General features: G+C 37.6%; 1 protein-coding gene across 4 annotated transcripts in view; it reads right to left on the reverse strand.

Annotated features, from left to right (window-relative positions):
• Positions 1-16,141, reverse strand: part of CUNH3orf67 (chromosome unknown C3orf67 homolog) — a 260,137-nt gene that overhangs the window by 137,171 nt on the left and 106,825 nt on the right. For all 4 annotated transcript variants that reach the window (XM_029244383.1, XM_029244384.1, XM_029244382.1 and 1 more), the window contains one exon: positions 10,735-10,891. In XM_029244383.1, coding sequence (XP_029100216.1) covers positions 10,735-10,891 — 157 coding nt within the window. The remainder of the gene's footprint in view (positions 1-10,734; positions 10,892-16,141) is intronic.

Below are 16,141 nucleotides of genomic sequence, written 5' to 3' on the forward strand. Positions count from 1 at the left end.
TCTCCTCTCTTTCTTCCCCACATCCCCCAAACATGATTTTACATAATTTGGGGATAAGTTATTATTCAGTGTTTTAATTATTAAGACTGTGTAAAAAAATCATGCCATTGTACATCTTAGAGTGGCAGTAATCCAAAACACTGACAACACCAAATGTGGGCAAGGATGTGGAACAACAGGGAGTCTCATTCATTTCTGGTGGAATACAAAATGTTATAGCTGCTTTGGAAGACAGTTTGCCAGTTTCTTACAAAACTAAACATATTCTTAACATATGAACCAGCAACGTGCTCCTTGGTATTGACCCAAATGAGTTGAAAATTTATGTCCATACTGAAAACCTACACAAGAATGTTTATAGCAGTTTTATTTATAATTGCCAAAATGTGGAAGCAACCAATATATCCTTCAGGAGATGAATGGATAAGTAAACTGTGGTACATCCAGACAATGGAATATTATTCAGCACTAAAATGAAATGGGCTATAAAACTATGAAAAGACATGCAGGAACCTTAAATGCATATTACTAAGTGAAAAAGTCATTCTGAAAGCTACATGCTACATGATTCCAACTATGTGACATTCTGGAAAAGCCAAAACTATGGAGACAGTACAAAGATCAATGGTTGCCAGGCACTAATGGGGAGGGAAGGATGAACAGGTAGAGCACAGAAGACTTTTAGGGCAATGAAACTATTCTGTATGATGCTATAATTGTGGATACATGTCATTATTCATTTGTCAAAACCCACAGAATGTACAACACTGAGTGAACCCTAATGTAAACTATGGACATTGGGTGACAATGATGTGTCATTGTAGGTTCAAGTGTAAGGAATGTACCACTCTGGTATGGGTGGTCATAGATGGGGAGACTGCACGCGTGGGAACAAGGAGCACGTGGAAACCCTCTGTCCTTTCCACTCAATTTTGCTGTGAATCTAAAAATTCTCTAAAAAATAAATCTGTTTAAAAAAGTGTTGTGGATTTTTTGATGATGGCCATTCTGACTGGTGTGAGGTGATACCTCATTGTAGTTCTGATTTGCATTTCTCTAATGAGTAGTGATGTTGAGCATCCTTTCATGTGTTTGTTGGCAATCTGTATATCTTCTTTGGAGAAATGTCTATTTAGGTCTTCTGCCCATTTTTGGATTGGGTTGTTTGTTTTTTTGATATTGAGCTGCATGAGCTGCTTGTATATTTTGGAGATTAATCCTTTATAAATTGCTTTGTTTGCAAATATTTTCTCCCATTCTGAGGGTTGTCTTTTTGACATGGAAGCAACCTAAGTGTCCATCGACAGAGGAATAGATAAAGAAAATGTGGCACATATATACAATGGAATATTACTCATCCATAAAAAGGAACGAAACTGAGTTATTTGTAGTGAGGTGGGTGGACCTAGAGCCTGTCATACAGAGTGAAGTAAGTCAGAAAGTGGAAAACAAATACCGTATGCTAACACATATATATGGAACCTAAAAAAAAAAAAAGGTTCTGAAGAACCTTGGGGCAGGACAGGAATAAAGATGCAGGCGTAGAATGTGGACTTGAGGACACGGGGAGGGGGAAGGGTAAGCTGGGACAAAGTGAGAGAGTAGCACGGACATATATACACTACCAAGTGTAAAAGAGATAGCTAGTGGGGAGCAGCTGCATAGCACAGGGAGATCAGCTTGGTGCTTGTGACCACCTAGAGGGGTGGGATAGGGAGGGTGGGAGGGATACGCAAGAGGGAGGAGATATGGAGATATATGTATACGTAGAGCTGATTCACTTTATTATACAGCAGAAACTAACACACCATTGTAAAGCAATTATACTCCAACAAACATGTTAAAAAAATGTTGTGCATATCTTAGCCACATGATATACTATGATTACATATCTTTTCTTGTGCATTTTTTTCCCCTTGTAGTTGATCATTGTTTTGTTTTGTCATGGGTTTTGCTACATTCCTAACATTAATTCTTCCCAAACTCCCCATCAGCACTGTAAAATCACAATTGATTTTGTTCAAACACACCATACTCTATCAGATACATTCTTTTCCTGAAGACTTTCCTCTTGGAAGCCCCATTTTTTTCTGCGAAAATATGGACTGACCTCTAGATGTGTTTTATAAGTGTCATGCCTTGAATTCCTTTAACCATAATTCTGAAAATTTGCTTTGCTTTTCTATTGGATGAAATCTTCTGTTTCTTATAGGGTCCCCTATATGCCTTTTTCTTGATTTATTCCTTAATTTTTGTGGAGAATGTCTTCTGGATCTTTTCTGAGAAAGGATGTAAATAAATTTTTGAGACCTTGCATGTCTGCTAATATCTTCATTCTATACTCATTTAATTGATAGACTGGATGGGTGTAGAATTCTAAATAATAATTTTTCTAAATAATTTCCCTTTGGCTTCTGAAGATATAGTTTCAAGGTCTTCTACCATTTAAGATTGCTGTATAAAGTCAGACATCATTCTTATTTGTAACCCTTTGTATATAACCACTGTATGTATTTAAAAAAATCCTGGAAGCTTAAAGGATCTTTTTTTTTTTTCCCTCCTGTTCTGAAATTACACAATACTGAGTCTTTTTTTTGATGAGTTATGTGTACTGAAAATATCTGGCCTTCAATTTTGGGAAATCTTATATTTCATCATTTCTGTTTTCTGTAGTCTCTCATTTTGGAATCCTATTACTCTGATGGTTAACCTCTTGTACTACTAATATTCTTAACATTTCCATCCTATTTTCGGTTTTTTGAACGTCTTCCTTTTTATTTTATATTTTTGGTTTTACATCTCCAGAGGAAGACAATACAATACAAAGTCTAAAAATAACTCTATAGTTTTTGATTTCAAGTGTGCAGCATTCACTTGAAACTTACCAGGCATACCAGGAGACAACACCAAGACTAAAACAGGCAATAGAAACAGACCCACAGGAGAGTCACGTATTGGAATTATGAGCCATGGCCTTTAAAAATAACTCTGATTAATATATTTCAGGAATTAGATAACAAAATAAAGGATTTCAGTTGAGGAATGGAAACTATAAAAAAGAATGTAATAAAATTCTAGAATCAAAAAAATAATAACTGAAATTAAGCATGTTAAAGTATGTATTCATTCAGCTCCTTACTAAATAGCCAAAGAAATGCCTACATAGATGCTCCAAGAGAAATGTAGAATGAATCAAGCAGCACTACTGGAAATAGCCTAAAATGGAAAAATTAATTGTGGAATATACATACAACGGCATACTATACAGTACTGAAGACCAGCACCAACATAAATGAATCTCTAAGTGTACTGGGAAGAATGTATTTATGGAAGAGTATGTACCATATGATTCCATTTATATAAAGTTCAAAAATAGGTAAAATTAATATGTGGTGTTAGAGGTAAGGACAGAGTTACCTCTCAGAAGAAGGAAGATGACTATGATTGGGATGGGACATAAAGAGGGCTTCTAGGCTGCTTATAATGTTCTATTTCTTGATCTGGGTGGTGGTTAACAAATGTGCTCACTTTATGGTAATTCCTCATGCTGTATGCCTACAATTTATAAATGTTTCTATATGTATATAAAAGTTTATAATATAATATACTTCAATAAAATGTTTACTGGAGTAAAGCAGGAAAAATTATTATTTTATAGACTCAATATATTTTCTTAACTCTGAGAAAAACATGTATCTATTCCTAACTTATCTATTTACTTCTTCCTATTAGTTTTGGTGTCTATCTACCATATATTCGATGTACCTGAGTTCAGGCACTCTACTTTAGTGTCTCTAGAGGATAAAGGTCCTGTTGCATGGTTATATGGAGTTGGAGAGGGGATCTGGGGTCCTATAGCAACCGATACAGAATTCTAACCAATCTACCTGTTTTTAGCCATACCCTTTATCCCTGCCTATAGCAGTACCTAGGGCTGACAGTTCTTTTTTTTTTTTTTTTTTAACATGATAGCTGTGTTAATATTGTTATAGTTTATTTAAAAAAAAAGATATGTTTCAAGGGTACCGCATTATAATTTGACATCTGTATACACTATAAAGTGATCACTACCACAAGTCTAGTTACCCCCTTCACCACAGAGTTGACCCCCTTCACCCATTTTGCCCACTCCCCCAAACTCTTCCCTTCTGGTAATTACCAATCTGATCTCTGTAACTAGGAGTTTATTTTTGTTTTATTTTGTTTGCTCATTTGTTTTGTTTTTTTAGATTCCTCATATAAGTGAAATCATACAGTATTTGTCTTTCTCCATCTGACTTATTTCACTTAGCATAATACCTTCAAGGTTCATCCAGTTGTTGCAAGTGGCAGGATTTTGTTCTTTTTTGTGGCTGAGTAGAATTCCACTGTGTTTATATACCACAACATCTTTATTTATTCATCCATCAATAGACACTTAGGCTGTTTCCATATCTTGGCTATTGTAAATAATGCTGCAATGAACATAGGGGTGCATACATCTTAACGTTTTTGTTTTCTTCAGATAAGTACCCAGAAGTGAAATATCTGGATCATATGGTAGTTCTCTTCTTAATTATTTGAGGACTCTCCATGCTGTTCTCCATAGTGGCTTCACTGATTTACAGTCCCACCAACAGTGTATGAGGGTTCCTTTTTCTCCACATCCTTTCCAGCATTTGTTATTTCTTGTCTTTTTGATAGCAGTCAATCTTAGAGATCTGAGGTGATATCTCATTGTTGTTTTGATTTGCATTTCCCTAATAATTAGTGATGCTGAACATCTTTTCATGTGCCTGTTGGCCATCTGTATGTCTTCTTTGGAAAAATGTTTATTCAGACCCTCTGCCCATTTTTTAATCAGGTTTGTTGTTGTTGTCTGTATTCTTTTTTTTTTTTTTTTTGGCTGTGTTGTTTCTTCATTGTGCTGTGCGGGCTTTTCCTTGTGGTGGCTTCTCTTGTTGCAGAGCATAGGCTCTAGGCATGCAGGCTTCAGTAATTGCAGCATGCGGGCTCAGTAGTTGTGGCACACGGGCTTTAGGGTGTGTGGGCTCAGTAGTTGTGGCTGTGGGCTCCAGAGCACAGGCTCAGTACTGTGGCACACAGGCTTAGATGCTCCACGGTATGTGCGATCTTCCTGGACCAGGGATCGAACCTGTGTCCCCTGCACTGGCAGGCGGATTCTTAACCACTGCAACACCAGGGAAGTCCCTTGTCTGTATTCTTTATGTATTTTGGATATTAACCACTTACTGGATATATGATTTGCAAATAACTCCTCCTGTTCAGTAGGGTGCCTTTTATTTCGATGATGATTTCCTTTGCTGTGCAGAAGCTTGTTAGCTTGATGTAGTTCCATTTGTTTATTTTTGCTTTTGTTTCCCTTGCCTTTGGAGTCAGTTCCACAAAAACATCACTAAGAACAATGTCAATGAGGTTACTATGTTTTCTTCTGGGAATTTTATGGATTCAAGTCTTATATTCAAGTCTTTAATCCATTTGAGTTAACTTTAATGTATGGTGTAAAATACTGGTCTACTTACATTTTGCATGTGGCTATCCAGTTTTCCCAGCACCATTCACTGAAGAGACTATACTTTCTCCACTGTATGTTCTTTGCTCCTTTGTTGTAAATTAATTGTCCACATATGTGTGGGTTTATTTCTGGGCTCTCAATTCTGCTTCATTGATCTGTGTATCTGTTCTTATGGTAGTACCATACTGTTTTGATTACTAGAGCTTTGTAGTCGAGCTTGAAATCAAGAAGCATGATACCTCCAGCTTTGTTCTTCTTTCTCAAGATTGTCCTGGCTATTTGAAATCTTCCATGGTTCCATACAAATTTTAGAATTATTTGGTCTAGTTCTGTGAAATATGCTATTGAAATTTTGATAAGGATTGCACTGAATCTTCAGATTGCTTTGGGTAGTATGAACTTTTTAACAATATTAATTCTTCCAATCCATGAGCACAGAATATCTTTCCATTTATTTGTGTCTTCTCTAATTTCTTTCATCAGTGTCTTATAGTTTTTAATATTCAGATATTTTACCTCCTTGGTTAAATTTATTAGTAGGTGTTTTATTCCTTTTGATGCAACTGTAAAAAGGGACTGTTTCCTTAATTTCTCTTTCTGACAGATCATTATTAGTGTACAGAAATTCCACAAATTTCTGTATATTGATTTTGTTTCTTGTGACTTTACTAAATTCATTCCACCATTTTTCCGGAGAAGTCTTTAGGGTTTTCTTCTCTTTTTTTTTTGCAGTACGCAGGCCTCTCACTGCTGTGGCCTCTCCCGTTGTGGAACACAGGCTCTGGACGCGCAGGCTCAGCGGCCATGGCTCACGGGTCCAGCTGCTCCACGGCATGTGGGATCTTCCCGGACCGGGGCACGAACCCGTGTCCCCTGCATCGGCAGGCGGACTCTCAACCACTGCACCACCAGGGAAGCCCCTAGGGTTTTCTATATATCATATCATGTCTTCCGCAAATAGTGACAGTTTAACTTATTCCTTTCCAATCTGGATGCCTTTTATTTCTTTTCCTTGCCTAACTGGTCTTGATAGGACTTCCAATACTATGTTGAATAAAAGTGGTGAGAGTGGGCATCCTTGTCTTGTTCTTAATCTTAGAGGAGAAGATTACATCTTTTCACCGTTGAGTGTGATGTTAGGTGTGGGCTTGTCATACATGGTCTTTATTAGGTTGAGGTAGTTTCCTCCATACCCACTTTGTTGAGAGTCTTTATCATAAATAAATGTTGAATTTTATCAAATGCTTTTTCTGTGTTTATTGAGAAGATGGCTCTTATTGTAGTTCCTCTCTGTTTCTTTCTTCTCTTTCTCTCTTCCTTTGTGTCTCAAAGGTTTTCTTTAGTGCTATGTTTAGATTCATTTCTCATTTTCTTTTGTGTATTTGCTATAAAGTTTTTGTGTGTGTGGTTACTGTGAGGTTCACATACAGCATCCTATGTAAACTGTAGCCAGTTTTAAGTTGGTGGCAACTTAATTTTGAACACATTCCACAGCTTTATCTTTTTACTACCCCTCCCCGTGTTTTGTACTTTTTTTTTTTTTTTTGCGGTATGCGGGCCTCTCACTGTTGTGGCCTCTCCCGTTGCGGAGCACAGGCTCCAGACGCACAGGCTCAGCAGCCATGGCTCACGGGCCCAGCCGCTCCACGGCATGTGGGATCCTCCCGGACTGGGGCACGAACCTGTGTCCCCTGCATCGGCAGGTGGACTCTCAACCACTGCACCACCAGGGAAGCCCCATGTTTTGTACTTTTGATGACATCTTTTTGTATGCTTCCCTTAACTAATGATTGTAATTTTACTATTTTGGTCCTTTAATCTTCATGGTTGCTTTATAAGTGATTGATCAACTACCTTTATTATATATCTACCTTTTCTTAGTGAGACTTTCACTTTCATACATTTTCTTATTAATAATTAGTGCTATTTTTTATTCAGCTTAAAGAAGTCCCTTTGATATTTCTTGTAGGGCTGGCTTAGTGTTGATGAATTCCTTTAGCTTTTGTTTATCTTGGAAACTCTTACTCTCTCCTTCAATTCTGAATGATAACCTTGTTAAGACTTCTCGGTTGGACTTTTTTTCTTTTTAGCACTTTGAATATGTCAAGCCACTCTCTTCTGGCCTGTACAGTTTATGCTAAAAAATCTGCTAAGAGCCTTGTGGGCTTTAGTATGTAACGAGTTGTTTTTCTCTTGCTGCTTTTAGGATTCTCTCTTTACCTTTAACTTTTACTATTTTAATTATAATGTGTCTTGGTGTGTGTGTCTCTTTGGGTTCATCTTATTTGGAACTCTATGCTTCCTGGACCTGGATGTCTATTTCTTTCCCCATATTAGGGAAGTTTTCAGCCACTATTTCTTCAAATAATTGTTTTGGCTCTTTCTCTCTTCTCCTTCTGGGATCCCTATAATGCAAATGTTATTTCACTTGATGTTGTTCCAAAGGTCCCTTAAGGTATCTTCACTTTTAAAATTTTCTTCTCATTTTGCTGGCCGGTCTGAGTGATTTTCATTGCTTTGTCTTAAGCTTACTGATTCATTCTGCTATCTCATCCAGTCTGCTGTTGAACCCCTCTAGTGTATTTTTCAGTTATTACTTCTCTTTGGTACTTTCTTATACTTTCTCTTTGTTGAAGTCCTCACTGTGTTGATTCATTCTTCTTCCAAGTTTGATGAGCAACTTTATGATCGTCATTGAACTCTCTGTCAGGAGACTTCTTATCTCTATTTCATTTATTTCTTTTTCTGAGGTTTTATCTTATTCTTTCAATTGGAGCATATTCCTCTGTCTCCTTATTTTGCTTTATTCTCTGTTTGTTTCTATGTATCAGGTGAATCAGCTATCTCTCCCAGTCTTGAAGGAGTGGTCTTATTTAGGACATGTCCTGTGGGTCTCAGAAGCACAATCCTGCTTGGCCACCAGAGCCAAGCATTCAATGGCTGCCTCCCTATGTGGGCTGTGTGTGCCTTCTAGTTTTGGAGTTGCGGTGGTACACTGGTGGGTGGGGCTGTTCCCTAGACTGGCTGCAGTGCCCAGCCAAGGCACAGCCCTAAGGGTGGGGTTCCCAGCAGGGTGGGCCCACTGGCATAATAGATTACAGGGAGAATTCCAAAATGGTGCTTGCCAGCGCTGACATTACAAACTAGCCCAAGATTGCAAAGTGAATCAAAAATTGGCAGATTAGGGCTTCCCTGGTGGCGCACTGGTTGAGAGTCCGCCTGCTGATGCAGGGGACGTGGGTTTTCCTGGGAGTGTTTCAGTCCTGGGAGAGTGTCCCAACTGGTTCCTGCCTCTCCAGCAGACGCTTCGAGATTAGTAAGTAGGACCCCTTCACCTATGATCCATGTGCTTTTCAATTAGTGTTTGTGTCCTGTGCGTCAACTGGTTTTTGGGTCTGTTGGGTCTGCATGTGAGCCCTTTAAGAGTGGGTTTCTGATCCCTGCAGTTCTATAGTTTTCCTGGACATATTCCCCATTGGTTTTCAAAGCCAGGTGTTTTGAGGTCTTGTCTCTCCTGTGTAGGACCTAGCGGTTGGGGTGCCTGATGTGAAGCTCAAATATCCTTCTCCTCAGGGAAAAGATCCATAACCTTGTGATCGCTCCCATTTGTGGATTGCTGTGGCTGGGGTGTGGTTTTTTTCCCTTGCACAGACTTATCTCTGCCTCTCCTACCTGTCTTGATGCTGACCTTTAACCCTTTGTTGTGGAGACTCTATTCATCCGGTTTTCAGGTCCTTTCTGAGACAATTATTCCATATGTAGTTGTAGATTTGTTGTGTCTGTGGAAGGAGGTGAGTTCAGTATCTTCCTATGCCATCATATTGAACCCTCTCCTAGGACAGCCAATTCTTTATCCTCCCTGAGGTTCTATGTTATGAATCTTACTGGTAAATCTCTCTGAAAACCTAAAAGTTTCAGCTTTCTCTGCTCTTTTAAGTCAGTTGTCACTCCTCAATCTTACAGAATTTATGAACATTTTTATCTGTTGTTATCTCCTCTTCATCCTGGTGGATTTATATGTTATAATTTTATTGCAGCTTAAGGGAGAATCAGAGATAAAAACATGTATTTAATATGCCAATTTTTTTTTTTTTTTTTTTTGCAGTACGCGGGCCTCTCACTGTTGTGGCCGCTCCCGTTGCAGAGCACAAGCTCCAGACGCACAGGCTCAGCGGCCATGGCCCACGGGCTCAGACGCTCCGTGGCATGCGGGATCCTCCTGGACCGGGGCACGAACCCGCGTCCCCTGCATCGGCAGGCGGACTCTCAACCACTGCGCCACCAGGGAAGCCCTAATCTGCCAATTTTTGATTCACCTTTTTCCTTACATTTATGAAAATTATTAATTAGGTTATGATTTACCTCTTATGATCTGATGTAGAATTCACCTATATTTCTATAAATTTTGAGGTTTCTTATTAGCTGGGTGCCATTTTTTTTTAAATGAAATCTTTTACTTTCTTGTATAGCCTTTAAGTGGTATGTGAGTGGCCATACTTCCTGGCTTATGATCTTTTTGTGGAACTGTAACTGCATTGCTGTGTTTTATTATCAAATGAAATTTACAGTGTTCTGTTCCACAGAATGAAACACAGAAGGATTTCATAGGCACTCATCCAGATGGAGCACAAATCTAAAGTCTACATGCAAACTTCTAAGAAATCACCTTTGCCATCTTATGTGCAGTCCTGTTTCCTGGGCTTCTAGAATTGATTTTGTTAAAAATAATCCCAGATGAAAATCAAAAAGAAGCATCAGTAGTTTCTCAATACTTTCAGTTGTTTAAAACTATCTTAGCAGGAGAGTTTGTGCTGCTTTATGAATTCTAGATGGCTCAGTTTCCTACAGAGTATATTTGTTAATTGTTTAATGAGTAATTAATGTATTATTTCCAGTTTCTTTAGAAATAATATGAGGAATAACTCAACCATCTTTCTATTTTAACATGATCATTAGAAAATTAATATAGTAATATAATTTCAGTCAAGATGAATAAGCTCTAGAGATCTGCTGTACAACATTGTACTTACAGTCAACAATATCATATTGTATACTTTAAAATTTGTTGAAATAGATCTCATGTTAAGTGTTCTTTCCACAATTAAATAGAGTAAGATAAATTTTCAAAAACCACTATCATGTACTCTTACTGTCCAAAGGCATGTCTAATTTTTTAAAAATTGAAGAACTAAAAAATCTTGATAGCAGCTTGAACATACCATCTTTATCAGCAGTGTCTTGAGGCCTGCATTTTAAAGTGAAGATCTTCCGTAGCTTACAGTTAGCTGAGACAATAATTCCATCCAGTGACTGGAAAACTGCTCCTTTGAATATTTCACTGGTAAATGCCACCAGGTCAATGCATAGATTGCACCACTAAAATTAAAAAGGGAAAGAGGAGTAAGTACTATGTAAAATCACATAAATGAAATGCAAAGTCCAGAATTGAGGCAATCGTCTGGATCAACCAGCCCCAAACCAATTTTCCCCTTTAGGCAAATCTATGTTTTGACTTCGATTTTCTTAAAAATTGTCTTGATTCTTCCAAAGAAATCATCATGATCTAATCTGTACACTGGTCATCTGGCTAAAGAGTTCCCATTGTGAGACAAGGCTTTGACAACTTAGGGAGGTAACTCTAGATCAGAAGGCAGTATGCTAGTGGGAAGCTAATTGTAGGTGCATTAGACCACTTAAATCTTGAAAATCAAGGATAAGTCGCCAATTGTTCCTTCAAGAGGGCGAATTTGATCACAATTAGCCACTTATTTTGTTAAAAAAAAGCACGGATGAAACTGAAATTAGAAGCTGGGTCTAAACTGCAGCCATTGCTGTTTATTCATAACCAATTAACCTATTGTACAGAAATAGATTCTTCTAAAGAATTTGTAATTATGCCAGGTATTTGCCAGTTTTTAAAGTACTCTTGCAGGGACTAATTTCTGCCCATTAAATAATTAGACCCCTCAATACTTCATCAAATAAATTCTCTAAATTGTCTTACTGAGTTAAAGAAAAGGAGCAAATAATCGTTTAGTAAAAAATTATGACATATATAAGACGGCTGGGCAAAAGCAGAAAAAAGGATTTTTGCAGTTAAAAGAAAAGTAGTATTTAAAATTGTCTGTGCTAAATATAGATCAATGGAACAGAATAGAAAGCCCAGAGATAAACCCACACACATATGGTCACCTTATCTTTGATAAAGGAGGCAGGAATGTACAGTGGAGAAAGGACAGCCTCTTCAATAAGTGGTGCTGGGAAAACTGGACAGGTACATGTAAAAGTATGAGATTAGAACACTCCCTAATACCATACACAAAAATAAACTCAAAATGGATTAAAGACCTAAATGTAAGGCCAGAAACTATCAAACTCTTAGAGGAAAACATAGGCAGAACACTCTATGACATAAATCCCAGCAAGATCCTTTTTGACCCACCTCCTAGAGTAATGGAAATAAAAACAAAAATAAACAAATGGAACCTAATGAAACTTCAAAGCTTTTGCACAGCAAAGGAAACCATGAACAAGATGAAAATACAACCCTCAGAATGGGAGAAAATATCTGCAAATGAAGCAACTGACAAAGGATTCATCTCCAAAATTTATAAGCAGTTTATGCACCTCAATAACAAAAAAACAAACACCCCAATCCAAAAATGGGCAAAAGACCTAAACAGACATTTCTCCAAAGAACATATATAGACTGCCAACAAACACATGAAAGAATGCTCAACATCATTAATCATTAGAGAGATGCAAATCAAAACTGCAATGAGATATCATCTCACACTCATCAGAATGGCCATCACCAAAAAATCTAGTAACAATAAATGCTGGGGAGGGTGTGGAGAAAAGAGAACAGTCTTGCACTGCTGGTGGGAATGTGAATTGGTGCAGCCACTATGGAGAATAGTACGGAGGTTCCTTGGAAAACTATGAATAGAGCTACCATATGACCCAGCAATCCCACTACTGGGCATATACCCTGAGAAAACCATAATTCAAAAAGAGTCATGTACCAAAATGTTCATTGCAGCTCTATTTACAATAGCCCCGAGATGGAAACAATCTAAGTGTCCATCATCGGATGAATGGATAAAGAAGATGTGGCACATTTATACAATGGAATATTACTCAGCCATAAAAAGAAACGAAATTGAGCTATTTGTAGTGAGGTGGATGGACCTAGAGTCTGTCATACAGAGTGAAGTAAGTCAGAAAGAGAAAGACAAATACCGTATGCTAACACATATATATGGAATCTAAGAAAAAAAAATGTCATGAAGAATCTAGGGGTAAGATGGGGATAAAGACACAGACCTGCTAGAGAATGGACTTGAGAATATGGGGAAGGGGAAGGGTAATCTGTGACAAAGTGAGAGAGTGGCATGGACATATGTACACTACCAAACGTAAAATAGATAGCTAGTGGGAATCAGCCGCATAGCACAGGGAGATCAGCTTGGTGCTTTGTGACCACCTGGATGGGTGGGATAGGGAGGGTGGGAGGGAGAGAGACGCAAGAGGGAGGAGATATGGGAATATATGTATATGTATAACTGATTCACTTTGTTATAAAGCAGAAACTAACACACCATTGTAAAGCAATTATACTCCAATAAAGATGAAAAAATAAATAAAAATAAAATTGTCTCTGCTTTGATTAAAATATTAGGCTCCTCCATTATTTGCTTAGAAGCACAGTTTATATAAGGTCTATTTTATTAACTTATCAAAATTAAAAGATATATTAATTGATAAAGGAAATAATAATGTCATTTTAAAAGTCAAAATCCATTTAGAAGTATTGATTTTAATATGGAGGAGAACCTGAGCTTGTTTCCATAGTAGAAAAGTAAAAGAGATTGCAGTAAATTATTGATTAAATATTTAAAATTATTTTCTTTATATATGTCTCAACAGTAACATTTTATTCCCAGGTGATGAGAATGCTCTAGTCTTTTGGGGAAAAAGGAGTCAGTTGTAATAAAAGGTAGGAGATAGGATTGAGTGTGATGTAACAATGAGACTGGCTTGATCAGCGGAATGGTGTGCTCTGGGGAAGTGTGGGAAGTAATGTGGCATAGGGCAGTGAGGCCAGGTTCTGGAGGAGCTGGAAGATCAAGAAGAGAAACTTGGATCCTAGAGGGTCAAGTGTCACTGTGGTTTTTGAAGGAGAATGTGAGAAAAGTATAGTATTGGAAGTCTGGACTAACCCTGATGCAGGAATGTTTGGGGTGGTAGAGTGGTACTGGGAAGAAGGCTGAGGCAGAGTAGAGACAGACTGAGGCACAGAAGCACCAATTAGTCTCCATCAGTCATTTAAGCATGAAGTGAGGAGGGTCTGGTTTGAAGGCTAGCATAGGAAGTGAAATGTAAGGGACAAATCCAGTATGCATGCCATATGATGAAACACCATGGCTTGGTAAAATTCAGGTTATATGGAGGTACTGGGGTTTCCAGCTATCCAACACTAATTATTAACATTATTATACTAGCGTTATTATTGTTGTTACAAATTTGGGTTCAATTCCTTAAAAACTTAACATTATGCCCCAATTCCAATCTTTCAGCTGGTTTGTCCCATCAGGAATTGCATTCATCCATTCTTCCCCACAGGTGCTAAGTGCTTATCAGGTGTTAGACACGGGCTTAACAAAAGTTTTGTACAAAATGTAGCCCTTTGTCACTTTTCCACTCATGCAATCATACTGTCAACTTTTAACCCTTTTTTCTCTCTGTATTTTAAAATAATACCTCTTGATTCATCAATTTTAGACATTATCTGCTGACTTCCTATTATGGTAGATAAGATTTTTAGCTCACTTATACACCTAACTTTCCTGACTCCATCCTCCCTAGATAATTATCTCTCATTCTTTCTCTTTCTCTCTTTTCTTTAAAATTCATATTCTGTGTTTTCCTTATTGTGACTATGGAAATATTGTACACAACTGAGCCAAGTGATGCTCTATGATTACCTTTCCTTTCCTTATGCAACTTCTCTAGATTTCTAGAGTTAATAACTGCTTTTAAATTATCTTTTTTTTTTGAAATAAATATTTTGAGTCTTCCTACATCTAGGAAATGCTTGGAGGTGACATCTGAGTTTCGTTTTGAACAACTAAAAAGGGCTTCCATGCCCAGGGAGGTATGGGAATGTGTTGGGCATTTTTTCTCAGGACCCTCCCCCTTTATTCTCTGCTTAGATGAACCCTCCAGCTGGCTGCACCTGAAGACCCAATCAGAATCTGCCAGATCTGCTTGGGAATTGGTGTCGACCTCCTTTAAACAGCGCAAGTCCAGGAAACCAGGCCCTTACCTTCTACACCCATTTTTTTCTTTTTTTCCACAGTTTTATTGAGACACAATTGACATCACTGTATAAGTTTAAGGTGTACAAGTATGATGATTTGATTTACATGTATTGTGAAATGATTACCACAATAGATTTAGTTAACATCCATCATCTCATACAGATACAACAGAAAGAAAAAAAACCATTTCTCCTTGTGATGAGAACTCTCAGGATCTACTCTCTTAACAACTTTCCTATATAGCTCATCAGCAGTGTTAACTATAGTCACCATGCTGTACGTTACATCCCTAGTGTTTAGTTATCTTATAACTAGAAGTTTGTACCTTTTGATTACCTTCCTTCAATTCCTGCTCTGCCCTCACCCCTGCCCCCCACTACATCTAGTAACCACAAATCTGATCTCTTTTTCTATGAGTCTGGTGGTTTTTGTTTTGCTTTGTTTTCATTAGAGTCCACATATGAGATCATACAGTACTTATCTTTCTCTATCTGACTTACTTCACTCAGCATAAAATGCCATCAAGGTCTATCCATGTTGTTGCAAATGATAGGATTTTCTCACTTTTTTATGGCTGAAAAATATTTCATTGTACATATATGCCACAACTTCTTTATCTATTCATCTATAGACGGACACAGGTTGTTTCCATGTCTTGGCTCTTGTAGATAATGCTACAATGAATATGGGGGTGCAGATATCTTTTTGAGTTAGTGCTTTTGTTTCCTTTGACTATGTTCCCAGAAGTGAAGAACTGCTGGATCATTTGGTAGTTCTATTTTTAAGTTTCTGAGGAACCTCCATACTGTTTTCCATAGTGGCTATACCAATTTACAATCCCACCAACAAAGCACAAAGGTTCCCTTTCCTCTGCAACCATACACATTTATTTCTTGTCTTTTTGATGATATCCATTCTAACAGGTATGAGTTATATCTCACTGTGGTTTTAGTTTGCAATTACTTAATGACTAGTGATGTTGAGCATTTTTTCATATACCTGTTGGCTTTTTGTATGTCTTCTTTGGAAGAAGGTCTATTCAGGTCCTTTGTCCATTTTAACTGGATTGTTTTTTTGCTATTGAGTTGTATGAGTTCTTTGTATATTTTTGATATTAACTCCTTATCAGATATATGGCTTGCAAATATTTTTTCCATTTCATAGGTTGTCTTTTCACTTTGTTAATGGTTTCTTTGCTGTGCAGAAGCTTTTCAGTTTGATGTAATCCCAGTTGTTGTTTACTTTTGATTTTGTTGCTTGTGTTGTAGGTGTGATTTATACACTTCTTATATATCCCAGTCAA

This window comes from Monodon monoceros, unplaced genomic scaffold, assembly GCF_005190385.1.
Source record: "Monodon monoceros isolate NGI ecotype Baffin Bay Population unplaced genomic scaffold, NGI_Narwhal_1 Super_Scaffold_3, whole genome shotgun sequence".
NCBI classification, from domain to species: Eukaryota; Metazoa; Chordata; class Mammalia; order Artiodactyla; family Monodontidae; genus Monodon; species Monodon monoceros.